This window comes from Halichoerus grypus, chromosome 7 (genome assembly GCF_964656455.1).
Source record: "Halichoerus grypus chromosome 7, mHalGry1.hap1.1, whole genome shotgun sequence".
Taxonomy (NCBI): domain Eukaryota; kingdom Metazoa; phylum Chordata; class Mammalia; order Carnivora; family Phocidae; genus Halichoerus; species Halichoerus grypus.
In genome coordinates this window covers 65,999,209-66,019,202 of record NC_135718.1, presented here as the reverse complement: position 1 = coordinate 66,019,202, position 19,994 = coordinate 65,999,209, and the positions used below count along the sequence as shown (strand labels likewise).

Genomic DNA, 19,994 nt, shown 5'->3' with positions numbered 1-19,994 from the left:
TGCCACTGGGGAAAACTCATACTATACTTGTAATTATTTAGAAACTAATAATAATTGTTACAAATAATATAATTACAGCCATTATTTGTTGAGTCTTTACTATGTCCCAGGGACTCTGTTAAGAACTTCTTGTACATTTTCTAATTTAATCTTCACAACAATCTTAAGAATCAACTGTTATTATTCCCATTTTTCACAGAAGGGAAAACTCTGGGTCAGAGAAATTGTCATTTGGCAGGGTCACACAGCTAGTTAAGTAACAAGAGCAGGATTCCAACCCAGATGTGTCTAACTTCTGAGTTTGTATTCTTATCTGGTAATTTCCATAACTTCGGTATATCACAAAAAATGCAACTCAGAGCCAAATGAAGTGGTTTGATGTATTTATTAAATCAGAAAAAGAACTAGGTATTTAAATATAAATTATTTTTAAGCAAAGGTGAAGTGAGAAACTATAGAGGAATCAGAAAAGCCAGTTTGTGGAGGACTTCTATGCCGTGTATAAGAATTTAAACTTGATTCTGTAGGTAATCAGGAGCCATTGAAGGTTTGAAATATAGAAACCTGATCATTGCCTACCTGGCATTGTTGCAGGATTTCTTTTCCTTTACTGCCCGCGGTTCTTGGTCACACTGCTTCGAAGAATGAAGAGGTAGACCAGAGGAAGAGTGGTAGGCAGCAAACTAGTTTATTGAGCGATAGCAAAGCAGTTAATTGAGCTATTGAGCGATAGTACAGAGCTCCCAAAGAAGGAGGGGACCTGAGAGGGTTGCCAACGGAGTTTCTAAGACTGGGGGTTTTTATAGGCTTAATGGCAGCTGTTTAATCTGATTAACCCTCCATGTGCCTGTCACCCAATCCAGTTTTTATCATCTACCTATCACATGGGGAAGGGTGGAGGGCTCCTTCCAGGGTGGTGTAAAATCTTTTTAAGGGTTGATTCAACTTAGGGTGGGGTGGGGCTGGGGGGAGGGGGTCATCCCCGCCTGCCTTTCTTCCAACTATCCTCCATTAGCGTAAGAGTCTGTCTCAACAAATAGGTGAATGAATGAGATTTGTCTTCTAGGGTGGAATGTGGTTAGGAGGGAAGTACGATGAAAGTAGGAATACTCCCGTGAGTGTTTCGGAAAAGATGTCAGAGCCTGAACCAGTGACACACAGGAGCTGGCTGGCACTGGCCCGGAGAGCCAATTACATACAGCTCTTCTCAACTCCAGGTGCAGGGACATCAAGTTGGTAGTTTGAAATCTGCCGCGGTAGGAGAATTTATACCACAGATCTCAGCAAACACTACAAATTAGGGCTTTCTTTTTGGAGAGCTGATTTACCAACATATTACTGGCCTGAACAGAAGCAACAGCAATTGGACTGGAGAAGAAGGAATACTTAGTAAAGAGGTTAATGAGGTGAAATCAGCAATAATTATCATTAGCTGATTGATGGGGGAGAAGTGTTGTCACCAGCTAGACCCCGTAACCTGACCTTTACTGCTTGCCTGCTTGCAGCCATAGGCCTTTGCCCCACTTTTTTCTGTCCAGCTTATCTCGTAACTCAGGCAAAAGGCCCTAGGGGCATAGCATCCTGGGAAGGAAACCGAAACTACCCCTCAAGCGATAGCAACTGCCTGGGCAGAGTTCAGCTGGCCCAGACCACCCAGACCAATTTGAGATTAACCCCAACTCACACCTGCACAGATGGACCATGGAGTGAGCCATGGAATGACTGACAGTTACCTTTACCTCATTATAATAGTAAAATCTCCACCCAAGGAGGAGCACAAGCCTCATTTGAGCCTCATTTATATAACATACAATGTTAAGGCATGTTTCCTTAAGGTGCATATGTGACCTCGTGCCCACCCCTACCTACAATGACAACACTTCCCTATCCAAATATTCATCCTAATGCAAATAAAAGGAACCCATTCAGCCTTGTTCAGGGAGTCATGTCTTTGAAGTTTATTCCTCATGATCTCCTTATTTGCTGCAAATAAAGTTTACTTTGTGTGACTACTCCACCGGTATAGTTTCTGTGACTTACCGACCGCAGAGCAAACTCGCAGTAGTTCAGTTACAGTGTCAGTGGGAGAGATTATAAAATGATTTATCAAATTATTAGCTTGGATGATTCAAATGGGATACTGGTGCCTCTTACCAGGACAAGGAGCTCAAAATAGGAGAAAGTTAGTGAATTCTCTTCAGGGAAAACTGAAGTCATCTGTGAGACATGATGGTAAAGATGTCCAGAAGACAGTGGCTATATAGATTTGGAACTAAAATGAGGTCTGGATTCAATATAAAATATGGGAATCATGAGGATATAACTGATAGTTGAAGTCATGGGAGTAGATAAACATTTAAAACAAAACAAAGTAACAGAACCCTGGGAAAGGCTGTGGCAAGTCTTCACATTTCATAAAGTAAATATAAATGAAATCATATGCCTTTTTGTTTAAAGACAGTTTGAGTAAGGTAGGATTATATTTGTAAATGCCGCATTCAGAATAAAATTACACTGCAATGTAAATGAATGTTAAGCAATATTGGTATCTGATGAAAACAAATATTATAGATCAGATTTATAAGACCTGTATAGCAAGGTTAATCAAAATGACACTTTAATTTTTTTTAAGATTTTATTTACTTATTTGAGAGAGATAGCACGAGTGGGAGGGACAGAGAGAGAGAGAGAGAGAGAGAGAGGATCTCATGCAGACTCCATGCTGAGCACGGAGCCTGTTGCAGGGCTCGATGGATCCCAGGAAACTGAGATCGTGACGGGAGCCGAAAACAAGAGTCGGAGGCTTAACCAACTACGCCACCCATGCGCCCTTCAAAATGACACTTTAAAACAACAAAAAGATCTTTTAAATATCCAAAAGAAGTTTAACTTTTATCAAACATCTGAAAGAACAAAAACATTCTAGAAAATATAGAGAAAAATGTAATTATAAGGAAGTGTATCCTATACTTAACTCTATCTTGGCAGTGTATTTTAATTGTTTATTTCTTTGCTTCTCTCATTTGACTTTACTGGGAATGGGGGAATGTTGTGTCTCTTACCCAAGTTTGGGGCCTCGTACATAGTTATATAATCAAAAAAACCTGTTTCTTCCATGACAAGATGGGAAGTTTGAACAGATTTACCTGGGAGGTTCCTTTCAAAACCTGAGAGTCTATGAATAGGTGATAGAAATAGAAAGGATAGAAAAAAAAAAAAAAATAGAAAAAGTACTAGTTTCTTACTTACCACTTAAAAGTGGGCTTAGTCCCTTTGTAGCACCGAAGGGCCAATGTTTCAAAGCTACAGAAAGGCAGTTGACTCTCAGCTTAATATTACAGTGGTAAGAATTTTTTTTTTTTTTAAGATTTTATTTATTTATTTGACAGAGACAGAGATAGCGAGAGCAGGAACACAAGCAGCGGGAGTGGGAGAGGGAGAGCAGGCTTCCCCGGGAGCAGGGAGCCCGATGTGGGACTCGACTCCAGGACCCCGGGATCATGACCTGAGCCGAAGGCAGCCACCCAACGACTGAGCCACCCAGGCGCCCAGAATTTTCAATTATTCAATTAAGAATTAACAATTATAGTTACCCAACAGAGGCTGTTTCAGGAGGTGGCTATCTTGGAAATAATTCGTAATGTAAAAGCTGATCCTTAGATAGTTTTAGTATAGGTCTTCCCAATCTTTTTCATGCCATTGTCTACACAGAAAATGGTTGTACAGCCTATCAATCAATATCTCAAGTATGTCTTTGTCACACGTTCTCAGGACTTTGGGAAAACTAATCTAGTTCAACATCCTCATCTGCAATGGGGAAAACTGAATCTTAGAGAATGCAACATTTCGGGATCAAGACTTTTAACATTAACGCTGGGGCTAGATAGTGTCTCTGCACAGCTAATTAGCCAAAGTCTCCTTCCTAGAAATTAAGCAGGGTTGGATGTCAGGCTTGCAGACTGGGTCTGGGATAGTTGCAATGGACGGGAGGACGGTCTACATCAGTACTGCTTTAAATGCGGTCCCATGACCACTGGCATCAGAACTTGTAAAACCGTGAGGAACTTGTTGAAAACAGAGATTCACGGGCCTCACGCAGACATATTTAATCAGGCACTGCGGCAAGGCCAGGACACCTGCATTTTTAGGTTTGAAAACACTCCCTACTTCCCACTCCCCCACCCCCGCCCCAGCAGTATTTTTGGGCTCTAGAGCTCCAGCTCCGGCTTGAAGTGAGCAGCTCCGCTCGTCGCGCAGCACCCGCTAGCCTCACCTCGCAGCAGCCCGGGCGGCACAGTTAACCCGCGTCCTCGTTGTAAAATTGTCTGTTACGTACTAGCCCTTTCGGTCGTCACAGGCGGACGCCAGCCAGCACTGCCCTATCCGTGTGAGACCGCCGCAGTGCCCCCATCAACCTCCTGGCCCCGCGGCGGAAACGACTGCGGAGGGTGGGGGCCGGGCGCAGAGGCGGCTCAGCTGCGCCCCCTTGAGGCCAGGACCCTCCGCAGGAGAGCCGGGTTGCGGTTTCCCTTCTCCGCCCCCGAGCTCCTCCTCCTTTGCAGCCCCGGCCACCAGGGAAGCCACTACGGCGCCTGCGTCAATTCTGCCTTGCCCCGCCCCCTACTACCAACCGGAAGCTAGCGGATTTCCCATGGTGCCTCGCGAGTGGCGGGCATGAGAGTAAACTGCAGAGGGTCGCCAGCGGGTTCTTCTAGTCATTGTTGGAGTTGTTCTGTTGTGCCGCAGGGCTCTACGAGATTGGCGCCCGGTCGCTGCTTTGTAGGCTGGTGCAATGGTGCTTTTCCGGGGCGTGTGGAGCGTGCTGAGTGCCCTGGGAAAGTCCGGAGCGGACCTCTGCGCGGGCTGTGGAAGTCGACTGCGCTCTTCTTTCAGGTGGGACCGCTCGCGTGCCACCTCGTGAGGTGGCACGGCCCAGGACGCTCTGGGATTGGAATGTATACTTTTTGTCCTTCCTACGAGGTCCGGGCCACTATGGCCCTTTGATTCAGACCTCGACTTTGCCTAGGTGGTTTTGAGACCAGGCCTTACGCCAGTAGTCTTTCGGCCACCCTCCACCTTTCGCCTTCCTTCCCGCCCCACCGCACTGTCCAACCTTGTAGCACCCGTCCAGAGTTCTCTGCGAAGTCGCGCCACGAGCCTCCCGCCATCAATATCGGCGTTAAGGAGGCAGGGGCCGGGAGCTGAAGTATAGATGCTCTCCTCCATTTTGCCCTTCCTAGCAGGCATAGATAGAGCTTTGAGACAAACTTCAGATTTGCAGGTCTTCCTTCTGGTTAGGAAAGGGTTTTAAGTGTCACAAACACGGTGTCATCTGTAGCGTCTTGATGACATCTCATTTGGGATCTGTGTTCATATACAAATGAATATTGTCAATTAAATACTTGATATTGGTTATTTTCTTTATACGTAGTTTTGCGTACGTACCGAGATGTTTTTCATCCACCGCGAATAGTTATCCAAAGAAGCCTCTGACTTCATACGTTCGATTTTCTAAAGAACAGCTACCCATATTTAAAGCTCAGAACCCAGGTAAGGAGTTTTGGAGCATTTACTCTTTTCTGAAGTAATAAAGAGGACACTAAAACAGTTAAACTTCAAACCTGATTTGCATTTTCAAAGCATCCATTGACTGCGGAAACACATTTAGTGGTCCGTAAAATAGGAAGTAGGACATATTTTTTACCAAGTAGAAATGCCTTAAAAATAAATTACGAGGTAATGAAAGCTATTTTCATTTTACTTTTTTATTACTATATATATATTTTATTGAAGTATAGTTGACGCGCAGTGTTATGGTAGTTTCAGGTGTACATAGTGATTCTAGTGATTCCACAACTCTCTACATTATGCTGTGCTCACCGCAAGTGTAGCTACTAACAGTCACCGTACAATGCTGTTACAGTATCGTTGACTTTATCCTCCTGACATTTAATGAAAGGTATTTTAAAAATAGCTGCATGTGGAGTGGAAAGCATCCAGGGAAGAGGATGAAAAAGCTGAATTTAGGGGATTTGGTTGCCATTGGCCTGGAGCACCATTGATAAATCATCTTATCTCTTACTTAGCTCCTACTTCAGGGAATTGTTAATGAAGTTGCAATGAAATAATAACTTACGTGGATGTGTTCTATAAACTGTAAAGCTCTATACAAATTACTGCTAATTTCAAGAGCTTTTTCACTGGAAATTGGTTGAATTCCTGAAAAAAGAGATTTCCAGGTAGTATGTTTGTTGACTCCCTACAAAGGCTGTGGGCCTTCCTTTGGGGTTATAGTGGTGTAAAGATGATAAATTAATAATAGTCAACTTTGTTTATGATTTCTAAAAGCCCTTTCACAGGGCGCTTGTGAAAACCAAATGAGCTGTAATGAAAATTCTCACATTATAAAGAATTGGTTTAAGAGACATATTTCAGAAGTACTCACATCTTTTAAAATATGGTAGTTCAAACTCAGTGGTTTGTTAAAATGTTTACATACATCCCGGTCGTTCCAGTTAAAATGAGGAAGGAAATGGGGAATAATGAATTGATTTTAGAATAGTTTGTTTGCAAATAGTATTTCTGTAATTGAAATACAAGGTGATGTTATATGAATCAAGACTATATTTTATTGTTTAGTCAGGCTTTATGAACTTAATAATTCCTGAAAGACTAGGAAAAAAGTTTTCTTTGAAATACAAAGTAAAAAGCTTGAAGAAGTTGATTACCCAACTGCTTAAACTAATAATTTCTGAGGACTGTTTGGGGGTATGTGATATACTTCTTAATTTTTAGATAACAGATTTTAACAATGTTGAATAAAATATGAAATTATCAAATTTAAATTAGGTGATTAAAGAAAACCTAAATCATTGTATTGAGTTGTGTGTGGTAGAGAGGCATCTGTAATAAAACTTAGAGCTAATGGATTATGCTTTCCTAGAAGTCTTTAGAAATTAATCCTGAGACATAAAATTGTGACTTTTTTTCATTTTATTCCAATCTATAGATGCGAAAAATTCAGAACTAATTAGAAAAATCGCCCAACTATGGAGGGAACTTCCTGATTCAGAGAAAAAAGTAAGCATATTGGTTTTTCAGCATTGCTGACCAGTTATTCTGCAGTTAAAAACAATAGTCATGTACTTTAAGGTACCAAAAAAAATTATATTTAATACCCATTATCTATAAAGGAACTTCATACCTTCTAATTCACATAAACGATTAGAATATGAATGTATCGCAGTGGTGACGAAGGGTTGGCAGCAATCTGAAATTGGAAGACTAATTGGTAGACTCTCACCTCGGTTAGCATGTATATGAAAAGTATATGTTTTTAATCCATATACATGTGATTCCAGAGCACATTTTCCACTTGGTGGTTCAGTCTCTCTTTATCTGAAGTCATGCAGTTGTCTTTCCCTGGCAGGTGTGCTATGTTTAATTTGTCAGCAGTAGTTTATTGACTTCTTATTTGGGCTTTTTATTTATAGATATATGAAGATGCTTACAGGGCAGACTGGCAGGCATACAAAGAAGAGATAAGCAGAATTCGCGAACAGTTAACTCCAAGTCAGATCATATCTTTGGAAAAAGAAATCCTGCAAAAACGTTTAAAAAAGAAAGCATTAATAAAAAAAAGAGTGAGTATTAATGAAATATTCTTTCCCTATGGCAAAGGACTGAAATTTATATAACTATGAATATAGGGAGTTTTTCTTATATTAATATGTGTGGCTAAATGGTAGAATGTCATCAGGAGTACCCCATTTAGAAATAACGAGATAGGGGCGCCTGGGTGGCTCAGTCCTTAAGCGTCTGCCTTCGGCTCAGGTCATGATCCCAGGGTCCTGGGATCAAGCCCTGCAGTGGGCTCCCTGCTCTGCGGGAAGCCTGCTTCTCCCTCTCCCACTCCCCCTGCTTGTGTTCCCTCTCTCGCTGTGTCTCTCTCTGTCATTTATTTTAAATAAAATCTTTAAAAAAAAAAAATAACGAGATAGCTCTTTTCTGCCACTAGTACCACTTGGCATTGAGTCTGTCTCAGAAACCCTTATTATTATTTTCGGATGTATCTGTATTTAAGATATGTAGTTAGGACTAGCATGAAAGCTGTAGGAACAGAGTTATGAAACAGCCAAATCAGGAATAACAAGAATCTTTGCTTCTGGGTCTTGTCTAGAATAACCTCCTGATTTGAATTGTTTTATAGGTTATGGTGAGTTTGATTCTGAAATGTTGCTAGATAGACTGAATTCATTAACACATTGGGAAGAAGTGACTTATTGTATCTAGTCAAGTAGGAAGTGCCCATAGGATGAAATTCAATTTTTCCTTATTAAAAACCCCATATGGTTCAAAATTTGTAGTTCCCAGCTTAAGGTTATTAATCCACATAAATTCTATTGCTTGAAAGACTACATTTTTCTGTAGAACCAATGTTAGGTAAGAGGTAGTCAGTTTGCTGGTCCAGTACATATACTACAGAAAATGGTCATCAGAGTTAAAACTATTTCTTTGGAAAAGTAGATTTGAGACTTTGATGTGAGATGCCAACATTTCTCTCCCTGACCCTAATGTCAAGCCCTCCTAGCACCAGAGTTGAGGACTCACCCATTTTAAAGTCAGTAATCTAGATAGTCATCTAGTCTTCTGATCCAATTAGTAAAAGGGAGCCAGAAAAGAAAATAAGAGAAATACTGTGTCTGCTTAGGGATAGTATTTGGAGGTGTGATTACTAAAGTTTATTCTCCCACTTTTATTCTTCCTTCCTCTTTAATGCACCCATCCATTGTTAAGAGTGGAGAGGACCAGAAATGAGGATTGGGCAGTGATACGGGATTTCCCTTTCATATATTTCGTTTGTTCCTTACTCTTTCTCCTCGTGCTCCCATTATTTTTTTTAAAAAAGATTTTGTTTATTTGAGAGACAGAGAGAGGGAGAGCACGTGCACACGAGCATGAGGGGCAGAGGGAGAGGTAGAAGACTTCTAGCTGAGCAGGGAGCCTAACACAGGGCTCAATCTCAGGACCCTGAGACCACAACCTGAGCCGAAGGCAGACACTTAACTGACTGAGCCACCCAGACACCCCTTGTATTCCCATTGTATGTTTGTTACACCTGTTGTAGGTTGTCCCATAGGCCTTGGATAGTCTGTTCAGTTTTTTTTTTTTTTTCTTTTCAGTTTTCTCTTTGCTTTTGGATTTTTGAGGATTCTATTAATATGTCCTTTAGATCAGAGATTCTTTCTTTAGCCATGTCCAGTCTAATAAGTCCATCAAAGACATTCTTTGTTTCTATTACAGCATTTTTGATATCTAACTTTTTTTTGGGGGGGGGTTCATCCTTGGGTTTTCCATCTCTGTGTTTTTTATTGCCAGTCTGTTCTTGCATGCAGTCTAGAGTCCTTGGCATATTAATCTAGTTGTTTTAAATTCTTGGTCTAATAATTTCAACATCCCTCTCATCTGGTTCTGATGCTTGCTTTGTCTCTTCAAATTATGTTTTTTTGCCTTTTAGTATGCCTTGGAAGTTTTTTCTTGATAGACGGACGTGAGGTACTGGGTAGAAGGAACTACTGTAAATAGGCCTTCATAATGTGATGAGGTGTGGGGGCAAGAAAAGCATTCTGTAGTCCTATGATTAGGTCCTGATCTTTTAGTGAGCCTATGCCACTGGTCTGTGAACTTCACAAGAGTTTCTCAGTTCACTCCTGCACACACCGTCTCCCCCTTAGGTGTGGGACAGGATGGCTAGAGTGTGCAGGAGTTGGGTATTTCCCTTCACTCAGGTCAGTTAGGTTCTCGTTAACTAGTTAACCCTGAGGGCAGGCCTTGTTAACAGTTGAGTGCTCAGGCATTTCAAAATAGTTTCTTTTCCTCTTCCCCTCACAGAAGCAGGAGGGGATTTTTTCCAGTATTTATTGTGGAAATCTAGTCTAGCTCCTGGAGGTAAATCTCATAATACTGTGAGGACCCTCCTATGATTGGGTCCCCCTGTAGTTTTTAAACTCTTAAGAGTTGTCCACACAGAGCATCCAGCAATTCATTTATTACAGTAGAGGTTTTCCTACCCCAGCACTGGTTCCAGCAGGGGTTGCCTCGACTCCCTATATTCACTTGTATGTCTTTCCGGTCTAGGGGACAGCAGTTTGCCGTTTCCTCCTCTTTCTTTTGGATCCAAGAAAGGTTGTTGATTTTTCAGTCTGTTCAGCTTTATACTTACTGTTAGGAAGGAGTGAGGACTTCCAAGCTCCTTGCATGTAGAACCAGAAACTTGAAACCTGAAGGTTTTTTCTCTCAGACTTCCATTTTCACTCCCTGTTGGAATTTTTCTTTCTATTGAAAATTCCCAGTGCCAACCAGTTAGAAATCAGGTGAGAAGTGTGGGGATCAGGAAGTTACAAGTAGAGCACCTGGGAGAGAAATCCCTAGCAGTAGCTATAGAAACAAAAAAGAAATAGTTATAAAGTGCCTAGAGTCTACAGTAGTTTTTATGACTGAGGAGTTCAGGGAGAAGGTAGTAAATCACAGGGGTCCTTCTTTTACTTATGAATAAAAATTGGGTTATTGACTTTAACCAAATTACCATCAAAAGCCATATACTTTTATAAATTACAAGTACTACTATCCAAATTCAGAAACTAAGTAGGATAATGCAGTATCCCTTATTCTCTGGAAGTCAGAAACTAAACTGATTTAAACAGCAAGGGATATGTGTATTTTCCATCTCCTGCATCCCCTGCTCTTTGGTGTCTAATTAAAAGAATTGAATTTAGCACATTGTTGAGGTTTAAAAGTTGAGAGATTTATCAGAGAAGGAAATGAAATGAGAGATTATTAAACAGATAGTGTAGTGTTCATGAGTTGTGGTGGAGCCATGTAGTGACTAGGAGATGGTAGTGTCCTGTAAGGATGAAGCTGAGATTGTTTTAACCTTTAAAAAAGATTTTGTACATATTTGCTCAGTTATTCAGTTTGTGGAGACTATGAAAATCATATGTAAAGGAAATGTTTTTATATGGAAAATAACTGATAAAATCTATTATAATTTTCAAAACTTAGTGCTATCAAAAAAATTCTCATCCCCAAAATGGTCACTTTGTGTAAGAATTATAACATTCACTTACAGGAACTTTCCATAATGCATAGTAGTGAATAAAGTTTCTGTAGATAAAGTTAAGTCTCACAGAAGTTAAAACTATAACTTTTTTCATTTTTGTTACTCAGGAGTTAACGATGCTTGGAAAACCGAAAAGACCTCGCTCAGCTTATAACATTTTTATAGCTGAAAGGTTCCAGGAAACTAAGGATGGTACATCACAGGTAAAACAGAACAGCATTTGTTTTTTAAATTTTTGTTTATTTTATTTTTTTATTTTTTTATTTTTTTTTAAAGATTTTATTTATTTATTTGAGAGAGAGAGAATGAGAGACAGAGAGCATGAGAGGGAGGAGGGTCAGAGGGAGAAGCAGACTCCCTGCCGAGCAGGGAGCCCATGCGGGACTCGATCCCAGGACTCCAGGATCATGACCTGAGCCGAAGGCAGTCGCTTAACCAACTGAGCCACCCAGGCGCCCAATTTTTGTTTATTTTGATTTTTAAAATACTTACACAGAAAATTATAGGGGTGGGTGCCATATATTAGGAGGTGAAGAAAAGTAGTAAATTATTATAAATAAGTATACAAATAAGGTCCTCTTTCTTGTGTCTCTTTTAAAGGAAAACCCTTTTTCTTGCCACATATGATTGAGTACTTAGTGGCCAATATATGTATATTCAATTTTTTTTCTATTTTAAAAAATAACATTTTCAAATCTATAGGGGTGTCAAAGTTCTGGAGACTTCTTATCTGGCAATTCTTTTTTTTTTTTTAAAGATTTTATTTATTTGACAGAGACACAGTGAGAGAGGGAACATAAGCAGGGGGAGTAGGAGAGGGAGAAGCAGGCTCCCTGCCGAGCAGGGAGCCCACTGCGGGGCTCGATCCCAGGACCCTGGGATCGTGACCTGAGCCGAAGGCAGACGCTTAACAACTGAGCCATCCAGGCGCCCCTTATCTGGCAATTCTTAACTGTTTTGCAGTCACTGGGAAAGAATGAGAGTAGAATTACAATATTTTGTACTGGGATTTGAGTATAACCTGTTGCTTCATCTTACATCCTTTAATAAAATTTTGGTTATGCCTGTGGGAATGTATTATACACATGAATATCATCATATGAATGGGTCAAAGAAAAAGAGAGGCTCGTCATTCCTGCTGTGGCTTATTGTTTCCTTTATTTCCTTCTTAGAAGCTCCAAATGGGCAATTATATTTTTCCTTTTATAATATGATATGGTAAGAAAAGTGTTCAGATCCCTAACTTTTGTCAATCTGAGATGGTTTTTGCCACTCTGCCACATTTTGGGTTATTTGGATCATTTCGCAAATCTGCTTAACGTATGATTAAATAATGTATATGTGATGTAGTCTTCCCTGGCTGTATACTTTTCACTGATTTTTTCCTTGGGATTTTATCTTATTTTTTTAAAAGATTTATGTATTTATTTTAGAGAGAGCGAGAGCATGCGTGCCAAGGAGAGGGACGGAGGGAGACAGGCAGACTCCCCGCTGAGTGGGGAGCCTGATGCGGGGCTCGATCCCAGGACCCTGAGATCATGACTTGAGTTAAAATCAAGAGCCAGATGCTTAACCTACTGAGACATCAGGCGCCCCACTCCTTGGGATTTAAAAATTCAGTTTCTGTGTCTTTACATTACTAAAATGCATGCCTCTTTATTTTTTTAGTTGGAATTTGCTCAGTCACTAACTTACTTTGGATTTAGTTTTATCAGTATAAGAAAGTTACATACTAGAGAATCCTCCTAAATCAGTGGTTCTCAACTCAGACTACCTTGGAATCACCTAGAAAGCTTAATGGCTGAGGGACTCTATCCTGGGAAATTAAAATTAATGCAACTGTCATTTTTAATCATTTAAAAAATATTGGTTATGCATCCTCATAGTTAAAAGAATCAAAATAAGACTTGTTATGAAAGGTACCAGTTTTCACAGCCCTGTCATACTGCTTACTCCAGAAGCAAATACCTTCAACTGTTAGCTCATTCTTGTGGTATTTACCTCCATATCTCTTAAGTAATACCTTATATTGTTACTTCTTGATTTATTTCAATTTTAAGCATTATCTATATTTTAGGCATTACCTCCCACTATTTAAGACTAACATTTAACACTTTCTCATCCCACTGTTCAACATGTTTCCACTCACCTGCCTCCCAGTGTAGTTATCATAATTTTGGTTAGTTCAATATCGAGTATGTTACTATGATAATGTAGTCATAGCTGAGCTGTGCCATTTGCTATGATTATTTTTCCTTTCTTACAAAACTCACTTCCACTGAAGTTCATTATGTTTTGTGTTTTTGTTTCCTTAGCTTATTATATACTATCAGTAATTTAGCCTTAAACTCTTAAATATATTCACCAGCTTTCAGTGCATTTAGATGCATTAGCTATTCTGTCAGTTTCAGTCTGGTGCCTCTGATTTGTTCCAATTTGGTTGTGGCCTTTTATGCTTAGTGCACAGTTGACATTCATCCTTGTGGTGCTTTTGCTTCTTCTGTTGTCTTTCTTGGTTTATAGCATCTCCCCAGTGAGAGTACATGGAAGATCAATTCTTTGAGTTTATGCATGTCTGAAAATATTTCTATCATTACATTTGTTTGATGATTTAGGCATAGAATTCTAGGGTAGGAATCATGTTCTTTCAAAAGTTTAAAAATATTGCTTCTTTCTCTTGTAGCTTCTTATTATTTTATTTTTTTTAAGATTTTATTTGAGAGAGAGAGAAAGAGAGAGCATGAGAGGGGTATAGGTCAGAGGGAGAAGCAGACTCCCTGCTGAGCAGGTAGCCTGATGCAGGACTCCATGGACTCCAGGATCATGACCTGAGCCGAAGGCAGTTGCTTAGCCAACTGAGCCACCCAGGCGCCCCTTGTAGCTTCTTGTTATTGCTTTTGAGAAGTATAAAGCCATTTTGATTATTAGTCCTTTGAATGTGATCTGCTTTCATTTTTCTTCCCTTCCCCTCTTTTTTTCCTCTGTTCTCTCTAAGAGAGAGAGTCTTCTGAGCTGGTCCTCTCATTTTCTTTTCTGTATTATTTTCTCTTAGCCTTTTTTGCCTTTCTTTCTGGATACTATATACGTTTTTACTTAATCACCACTGACCCCAACTGTACCTGGTATCCACAGAGTAGCTCTGTTTTACCCTTTTGAGAGGATAAATCCTAGAATCTGCCCATGGTGGAGATTTAATCTCCTTTTCAAGAGAATTTCAGTCAACCTCCTGTTTTAAGCCCAACTTTCACCTCTGTTTTCTACCTATCTGATGCTGCCAATTCCTGAGCTACTTGGGAATTCTGCATTGTAAACTGGTTTGCTTTTTTGGCTTTCCCCAGTGCCAGCTTGGGAATTTGCCTTGTTGGTTAGGTAAGTCACCATTTCTCCACCTGCTTTTCAGCTTCTAAAATTTTGTGTCGGTAGTGCCCTCTCCTGTTGTCTTTTCCATGTGGGCTTATGCTGTAAAAAAAAAATGTTGTTTGTTGATTTACTTTTAAAAAAAAAAATAAACAATAGAAATTTATTGCTTACAGTCTGGAGGCTGGGAAGTCCAAGATCAAGACATTATCATGGTTGCCTACTGGTGAGGTCCCTCTTGGTTCATAGCTGGTATCCTCTCACTGTTCCTCTCACCTGGTGGAAGGGCTTTTACGTTTAATGGGTTTTAGGAGGGAGCAAAAGTAAATACCTTTCCATCTCTTTAATTTTCTTTAATGAATTACTTTATTTAGGTGAAAGCTCAGATTATTTAGGCGTGCAACTTCATAAATTATTGTTGAACTCAGTGAATACAAAACTTTATGGATTAAATAAAGCAAAAAACTTAAAGAATTGAGAGCATTACAGCAATTCCTTCCAAAGCTAAGAGAGCAGTTATTTAGTGAGTAACTGTCCCTGAATATATTAGATGTGTTTATAAAGGTAAGTTTTAAAATGTTCAAAACGGGGGCGCCTGGGTGGCTCAGTCGTTAAGCGTCTGCCTTCGGCTCAGGTCATGATCCTCGGGTCCTGGGATCGAGCCCCGCATCGGGCTCCCTGCTCGGTGGGAAGCCTGCTTCTCCCTCTCCCACTCCCCCTGCTTGTGTTCCTGCTCTCCCTATCTCTCTCTCTCTCTCTGTTAAATTAAAAAAAAAAAAAATGTTCAAAACGTAATGGTTATGTAGCCCTAGATACTATCTGGTACCTCCATTTTTGTTGATAGGAAAAAATTTAAGAGTTCAGAACAGTAAAGTTCATTATTCTTATTCTGCTTCTCCTTAAAATCACTGATGACTTCCTCTTAGCTTTAAACAGATACTTTTCAGACCATTTGCCTGTCTCCTTCACACTTGCCTTCTCCTACCCCTGTCTGTCTCCCTCTGCCCCTCATTCTCCGCCCACCCATTTATTCCTTCAGTCTCTGCTTTCTGGAAGCAACAGCACAAGCTCTATGAGGTGTGCTGACTCCCTTCTCTGCCTTTCCTCCAGCCGTGGCTTCCCTGAATCCTTTTAATTTTATAAATGAAGAACCAAGCCTAAGGGAGATAATAATGACTTTTTCCAAGTCATATAATTAAGTTCAGCTAAGTAGAATTAAGGACTAGTGTTGTTTTGTTCCTATGACTACACCTAAACACTTTGGCACAGATTTTAGAATAAAACATTAAGATACAGGGAAGAAATAAAAACACTTAATCTTAGAAGTTAGTCTGTCATAGGAATATAGATTTATACTTGGATATTAATATTGCTGAATCAAAAAGGATACATCTGCATAGCAAAGGAAACCATTAACAGAGTGAAAAGGCAGCCTTACTGAATGAGAGAAAAATATTTGAAAATCATATATGTGTTAATATCTAAAATATGTAAAGGACGTGTACAACCCAATAGTAAAAAAAACAATCTGATTAAAAAGTGGGGAGGGGGTGCCTGGGTGGCTCCGTCGGTTAAGTGTCTGGCTTTGGCTTAGGTCATATCACAGGGTCCTGGGATCGAATCCCGCACTGGGCTTCTTGCTCAGAGAGGAGCCTGCTTCTCCTTCTGCCTGCCACTCCCTCTGCTTGCATGCTCTCTCTCTGACAAATAAGTAAATAAAATCTTTAAAAAAAATGAGGAGAGGATCTGAATAAACATTTTTCCAAAGAAGACATACAGATGGCTAACAGGTGTTAGCTTAACATAAAAAGGTGTTCAGCAGCCGTAATGATCAGGGAAATACAAATCAAAACCACAATGAGATATCACCTCAGAATGATACTATCAAAAGATGGCTATTATCAAAAAGAATGGCTGTTATCAAAAAGATGAGAAAATCATGAGTGTTGGCAAGGATGCCGAGAAAAGGGAACCCTTGTGCATGTGTTGATGGGAATGTAAATTGCAGCTCACTATAGAAAATGGTATGGAGGTTCCTCAAAAAATTAATAAAATTACCATATGATCCAGCTATTCTACTTCTGGGTATTTATCTAGAGGAACCAAAAACACTATCTCGAAAAGATATCTGCATACCCCTGTGTTCATTGGGCATTATTTACAATAATCAAGACGTGGAAGCAATCCAGCTGTCTATCAATGGATGAATGGATAAAGAAACTGTGGTTTAATTATCAATGGGATATTCAGCCATCAAAAAGAATGAAATCTTGCTATTTACAACAGCACGGATGGCGCTTGAGAGCAGGCTAAGTGAAATAAGAAACAGACAAATACTGGGTGGTCTCTCTTATAAGTGGAATCTTGAAAACAACCAAGTTCATAGTTATAGAGAATGGATTGGTAGTTGCCAGAGGTTAGGGTTGGGGCCCAAAATGGGTGAGAATGGTCAAAGGGTATAAACTTCTAATTTTAAATAAATAAGTCTTGAGGATATAATGTACAACATAGTGAGTATACTTAATATTTTAAAGTTGCCTGGAATAGATCTTAAAAGTTCTCATCACAAACAAAATTTTTGTAACAGTGTTATTGTAACAGATGTTAACTAGACTTACGGTGGTGATCATTTCACAGTATATACAAATAATGAATGGAAGTTTACACCTGAAACTAATAAAATGTTACATGTTGATTATATCTCAATAAAAAGGTAAATATCTTCATCCTATTCATTTTTTGTATGTTTCAACAGTTTAATAGTTTTTATTTAGAAAGAAAGGTAGGAATTGGTAAGACTGCCTGTGATTCTTGACATCTGAGATTTTATTGTTGGAATGAATAATAAAAAAAAGATCTTTAACCACTGAAGTCTCTGTATCTGCTACTTAAACATATGTGTTTTACAGGTGAAGCTGAAGACTATAAATGAAAACTGGAAAAATCTCCCTAGTTCTCAAAAGCAGGTAAGTAGTATGGTTTTAGTTTCCAGTATCTAGTTAGAATATCTGTGAGAGAATATATTAGGGCAAGGCTTGATTCATGTGAAAACAATTTTATATCACTAATAACACTTTAAAATATTTTAAAATTATTTTTATATCCTTAGAAACGGTGTGGCTTTTTTCTTTTGGTAGTTTTTAATTGCAAATAAAATTGGTATTTTAAAACAATGTCACTCATAACTTAGAGTACTCACTCTATCCAGTGACAGTTACGCCTTACCTCTGCTCCTCTCCCACATCCCAAGCCCTAAAATTGTACCAGCTTTATTAATTCTTACAAAAATCTTTATCTCTGCCTCTTTTCTCATCTTTTATCTCAAAAAGCATTCCCTCTTCAGTCCCCCTTTATGCATGTAGAACAGTAAGGTGATTTCTAGAGTATATGGAGCATTCTAGAAATTAATTGTAAAGGACTCTTCTAAAGAAATCATTTTAACAGTTACACTTTTTCTCAGGTATATATTCAACTTGCTAATGATGATAAAATTCGTTATTATAATGAAATGAAATCCTGGGAAGAACAAATGATGGAAGTTGGACGAAATGATCTTATACGTCGCACAGTAAAGCACCAAGGAAAAGATGACATTGAGGAGTATTAAAATAGAAGATTGAGTTATGTTCATAATGGATAGACACAAGAAACCAATTAGGTGTCAATACCTGAAGCTATTGAAAATTAGAAAGGATAAAGTTGGTGAACATTTTATATTTAATTCCTTTTTCTTTAGCCCATGGACTTCTGCCAGTTCGATACATTTTGTATTAGTATCTTGCTTTGGGAAACCCAAACAGATAAAAAGTTCATGTGAAATTTATTTTGTGTTAAGGAACTACTGAGGATCAAAATAATCCATGAAATGCAGCAGTGAATCATTTTACCTTTGATAAAGGTAAATCAGACTGTGAAGTTTTTTTATACTTGATGACTGCAAAGAGTATTCTTGTTTCCTTATAGATATATATGGAGGCAGGAGTTTCATATTCAAAACTGTCCTAAATTGTAGAAGTCATAGTGTTCTATGATATAACTATACATTTTAGAAGAGCACCCATAACTCATCTAGGTAAATTCCAGTCCCTAGGTATAATTCATATATTCAGAGTTGATGGTTGTACATGCAAGGAATTGCTGATTTCAGTTGCAGTTTTTATAAAAGGGATGGAGAGATTTATAAACCTTTTACTTGCCTTTTTCCCACAGTAAAAACCAAGAAATTATGTACCAAATCTATGCATATTGTTTTATACTGCATAGAATAAAAATTTTAAATGTTTCCTAATTATATGTTTTAAGGTGAACCATTCATTTTGCAGATTTTTTTTTTCTTTTTTAAATAGGCATATGTATTCTGAATTATTTTCTCTTTCTCATGTGAGTATATTTATCCAGAGTAGATAATTTGTCTGGTATAAATTTTAAAATGAGAGATCTAAAAACAAGTCTCCAAAGTCTTAGGCTTGGAATTTAAACGTTTTGTATAACATATATAAGCCCATGTATAAGGCACACCCAGCTCTGGCCTGTGAGCCAAATCGAGCCCAATGCCTGTTTTTCATGGCGTGTGGGCTAAGAATTGAGTTTACAATTTTAAGTCATTAGAAAGAAAATTTCAAGACACATGAAAATTAATATGAGATTCTGTGTCCATAAATAAAGTTTTATTGGAACATGGTTATACTTTTACTCATGGTTTATGGTTGCTTTTGTGCAACGGTAACAGTTGAGTAGTGGATTCAGAGACTGTATCCTGCAAAGCCTAAAATATTTCCTCTCCAACCCCTTACAAAGTAAGTTTGTCAGCCTATGGTCTATAGTACAGAGTAGTGTGACTAGTGTTCCAGTGTATAAATGTCTTGGGGTAGTTCTTTAAAACTCTTTCAGAGGTTCTTGTTTTTGAATCTTTGTCACCATTACCTTAAGAGAAAAGAAGTCAGACCACTGAAAAAGCTAAGCAAACTTGCTCCACAGTGTTAGCAAGGAAAATTATCTTTAGTTTCAAATTATGTTGCAGTAAAATAAAAAAGGTCCGTATAGTGTGGAATGAGATTCTTTTGAAGTATTTGCCTTAGTAAAATGAACTTCAAGAACTTTCCGGCTAGCACATACCACAAAAACCTTATCAACTTTTAGCATTTGTTTATCCTCTTAGGAGAGTCAAGCAAAGGTTTTCAAAATCCATACCACTTTTTTGATCAAAATCATTCATCTCTCTCATCATCAGTTCAGGAACAGGATAACTCAAAATTTATATGGGCTTTATATTATGCTAAATATTGAGAAATGGTAGTTTCTAAATCTCCAGAAAAGCTTTGAAGATTTTTGTTGTTTCTGGATAGAAAATAAGTAAAGAGTCACAAAATTATGTATACTGCGCTTGACAAAGGTAGGGACTGAAGAGAAAAATATAACAAGAGGAAGAGTAAGATTTCAATGTATAAAGTTGGGTGTTTTCAAACAACTTCCCCTGTGGTTACGAATACAGAACAATCTGTTAAATAGATACACCATG

General features: G+C 38.7%; 1 protein-coding gene across 1 annotated transcript; it reads left to right on the top strand.

Annotated features, from left to right (window-relative positions):
* The first annotated feature begins 4,629 nt into the window (after positions 1-4,629).
* TFAM (transcription factor A, mitochondrial) lies at positions 4,630-19,994 on the top strand. Its single transcript, XM_036078152.2, has 7 exons — positions 4,630-4,893; positions 5,432-5,550; positions 7,010-7,080; positions 7,494-7,643; positions 11,227-11,322; positions 17,386-17,442; positions 17,937-19,994. Exons 1-7 carry the CDS (start codon positions 4,793-4,795, stop codon positions 18,081-18,083), a joined length of 741 nt encoding a protein of 246 aa, XP_035934045.1. The 5' UTR covers positions 4,630-4,792; the 3' UTR covers positions 18,084-19,994.

Excerpts from the sequence above, each read along its gene's own strand:
- TFAM (XM_036078152.2), top strand. The coding sequence starts at position 4,793 with ATGGTGCTTTTCCGGGGCGTGTGGAGCGTGCTGAGTGCCCTGGGAAAG. Across the intron at positions 4,894-5,431 it reads CGACTGCGCTCTTCTTTCAG|TTTTGCGTACGTACCGAGAT; the intron begins GTGGGACCGCTC and ends CTTTATACGTAG. Across the intron at positions 7,644-11,226 it reads AAGCATTAATAAAAAAAAGA|GAGTTAACGATGCTTGGAAA; the intron begins GTGAGTATTAAT and ends TTTGTTACTCAG.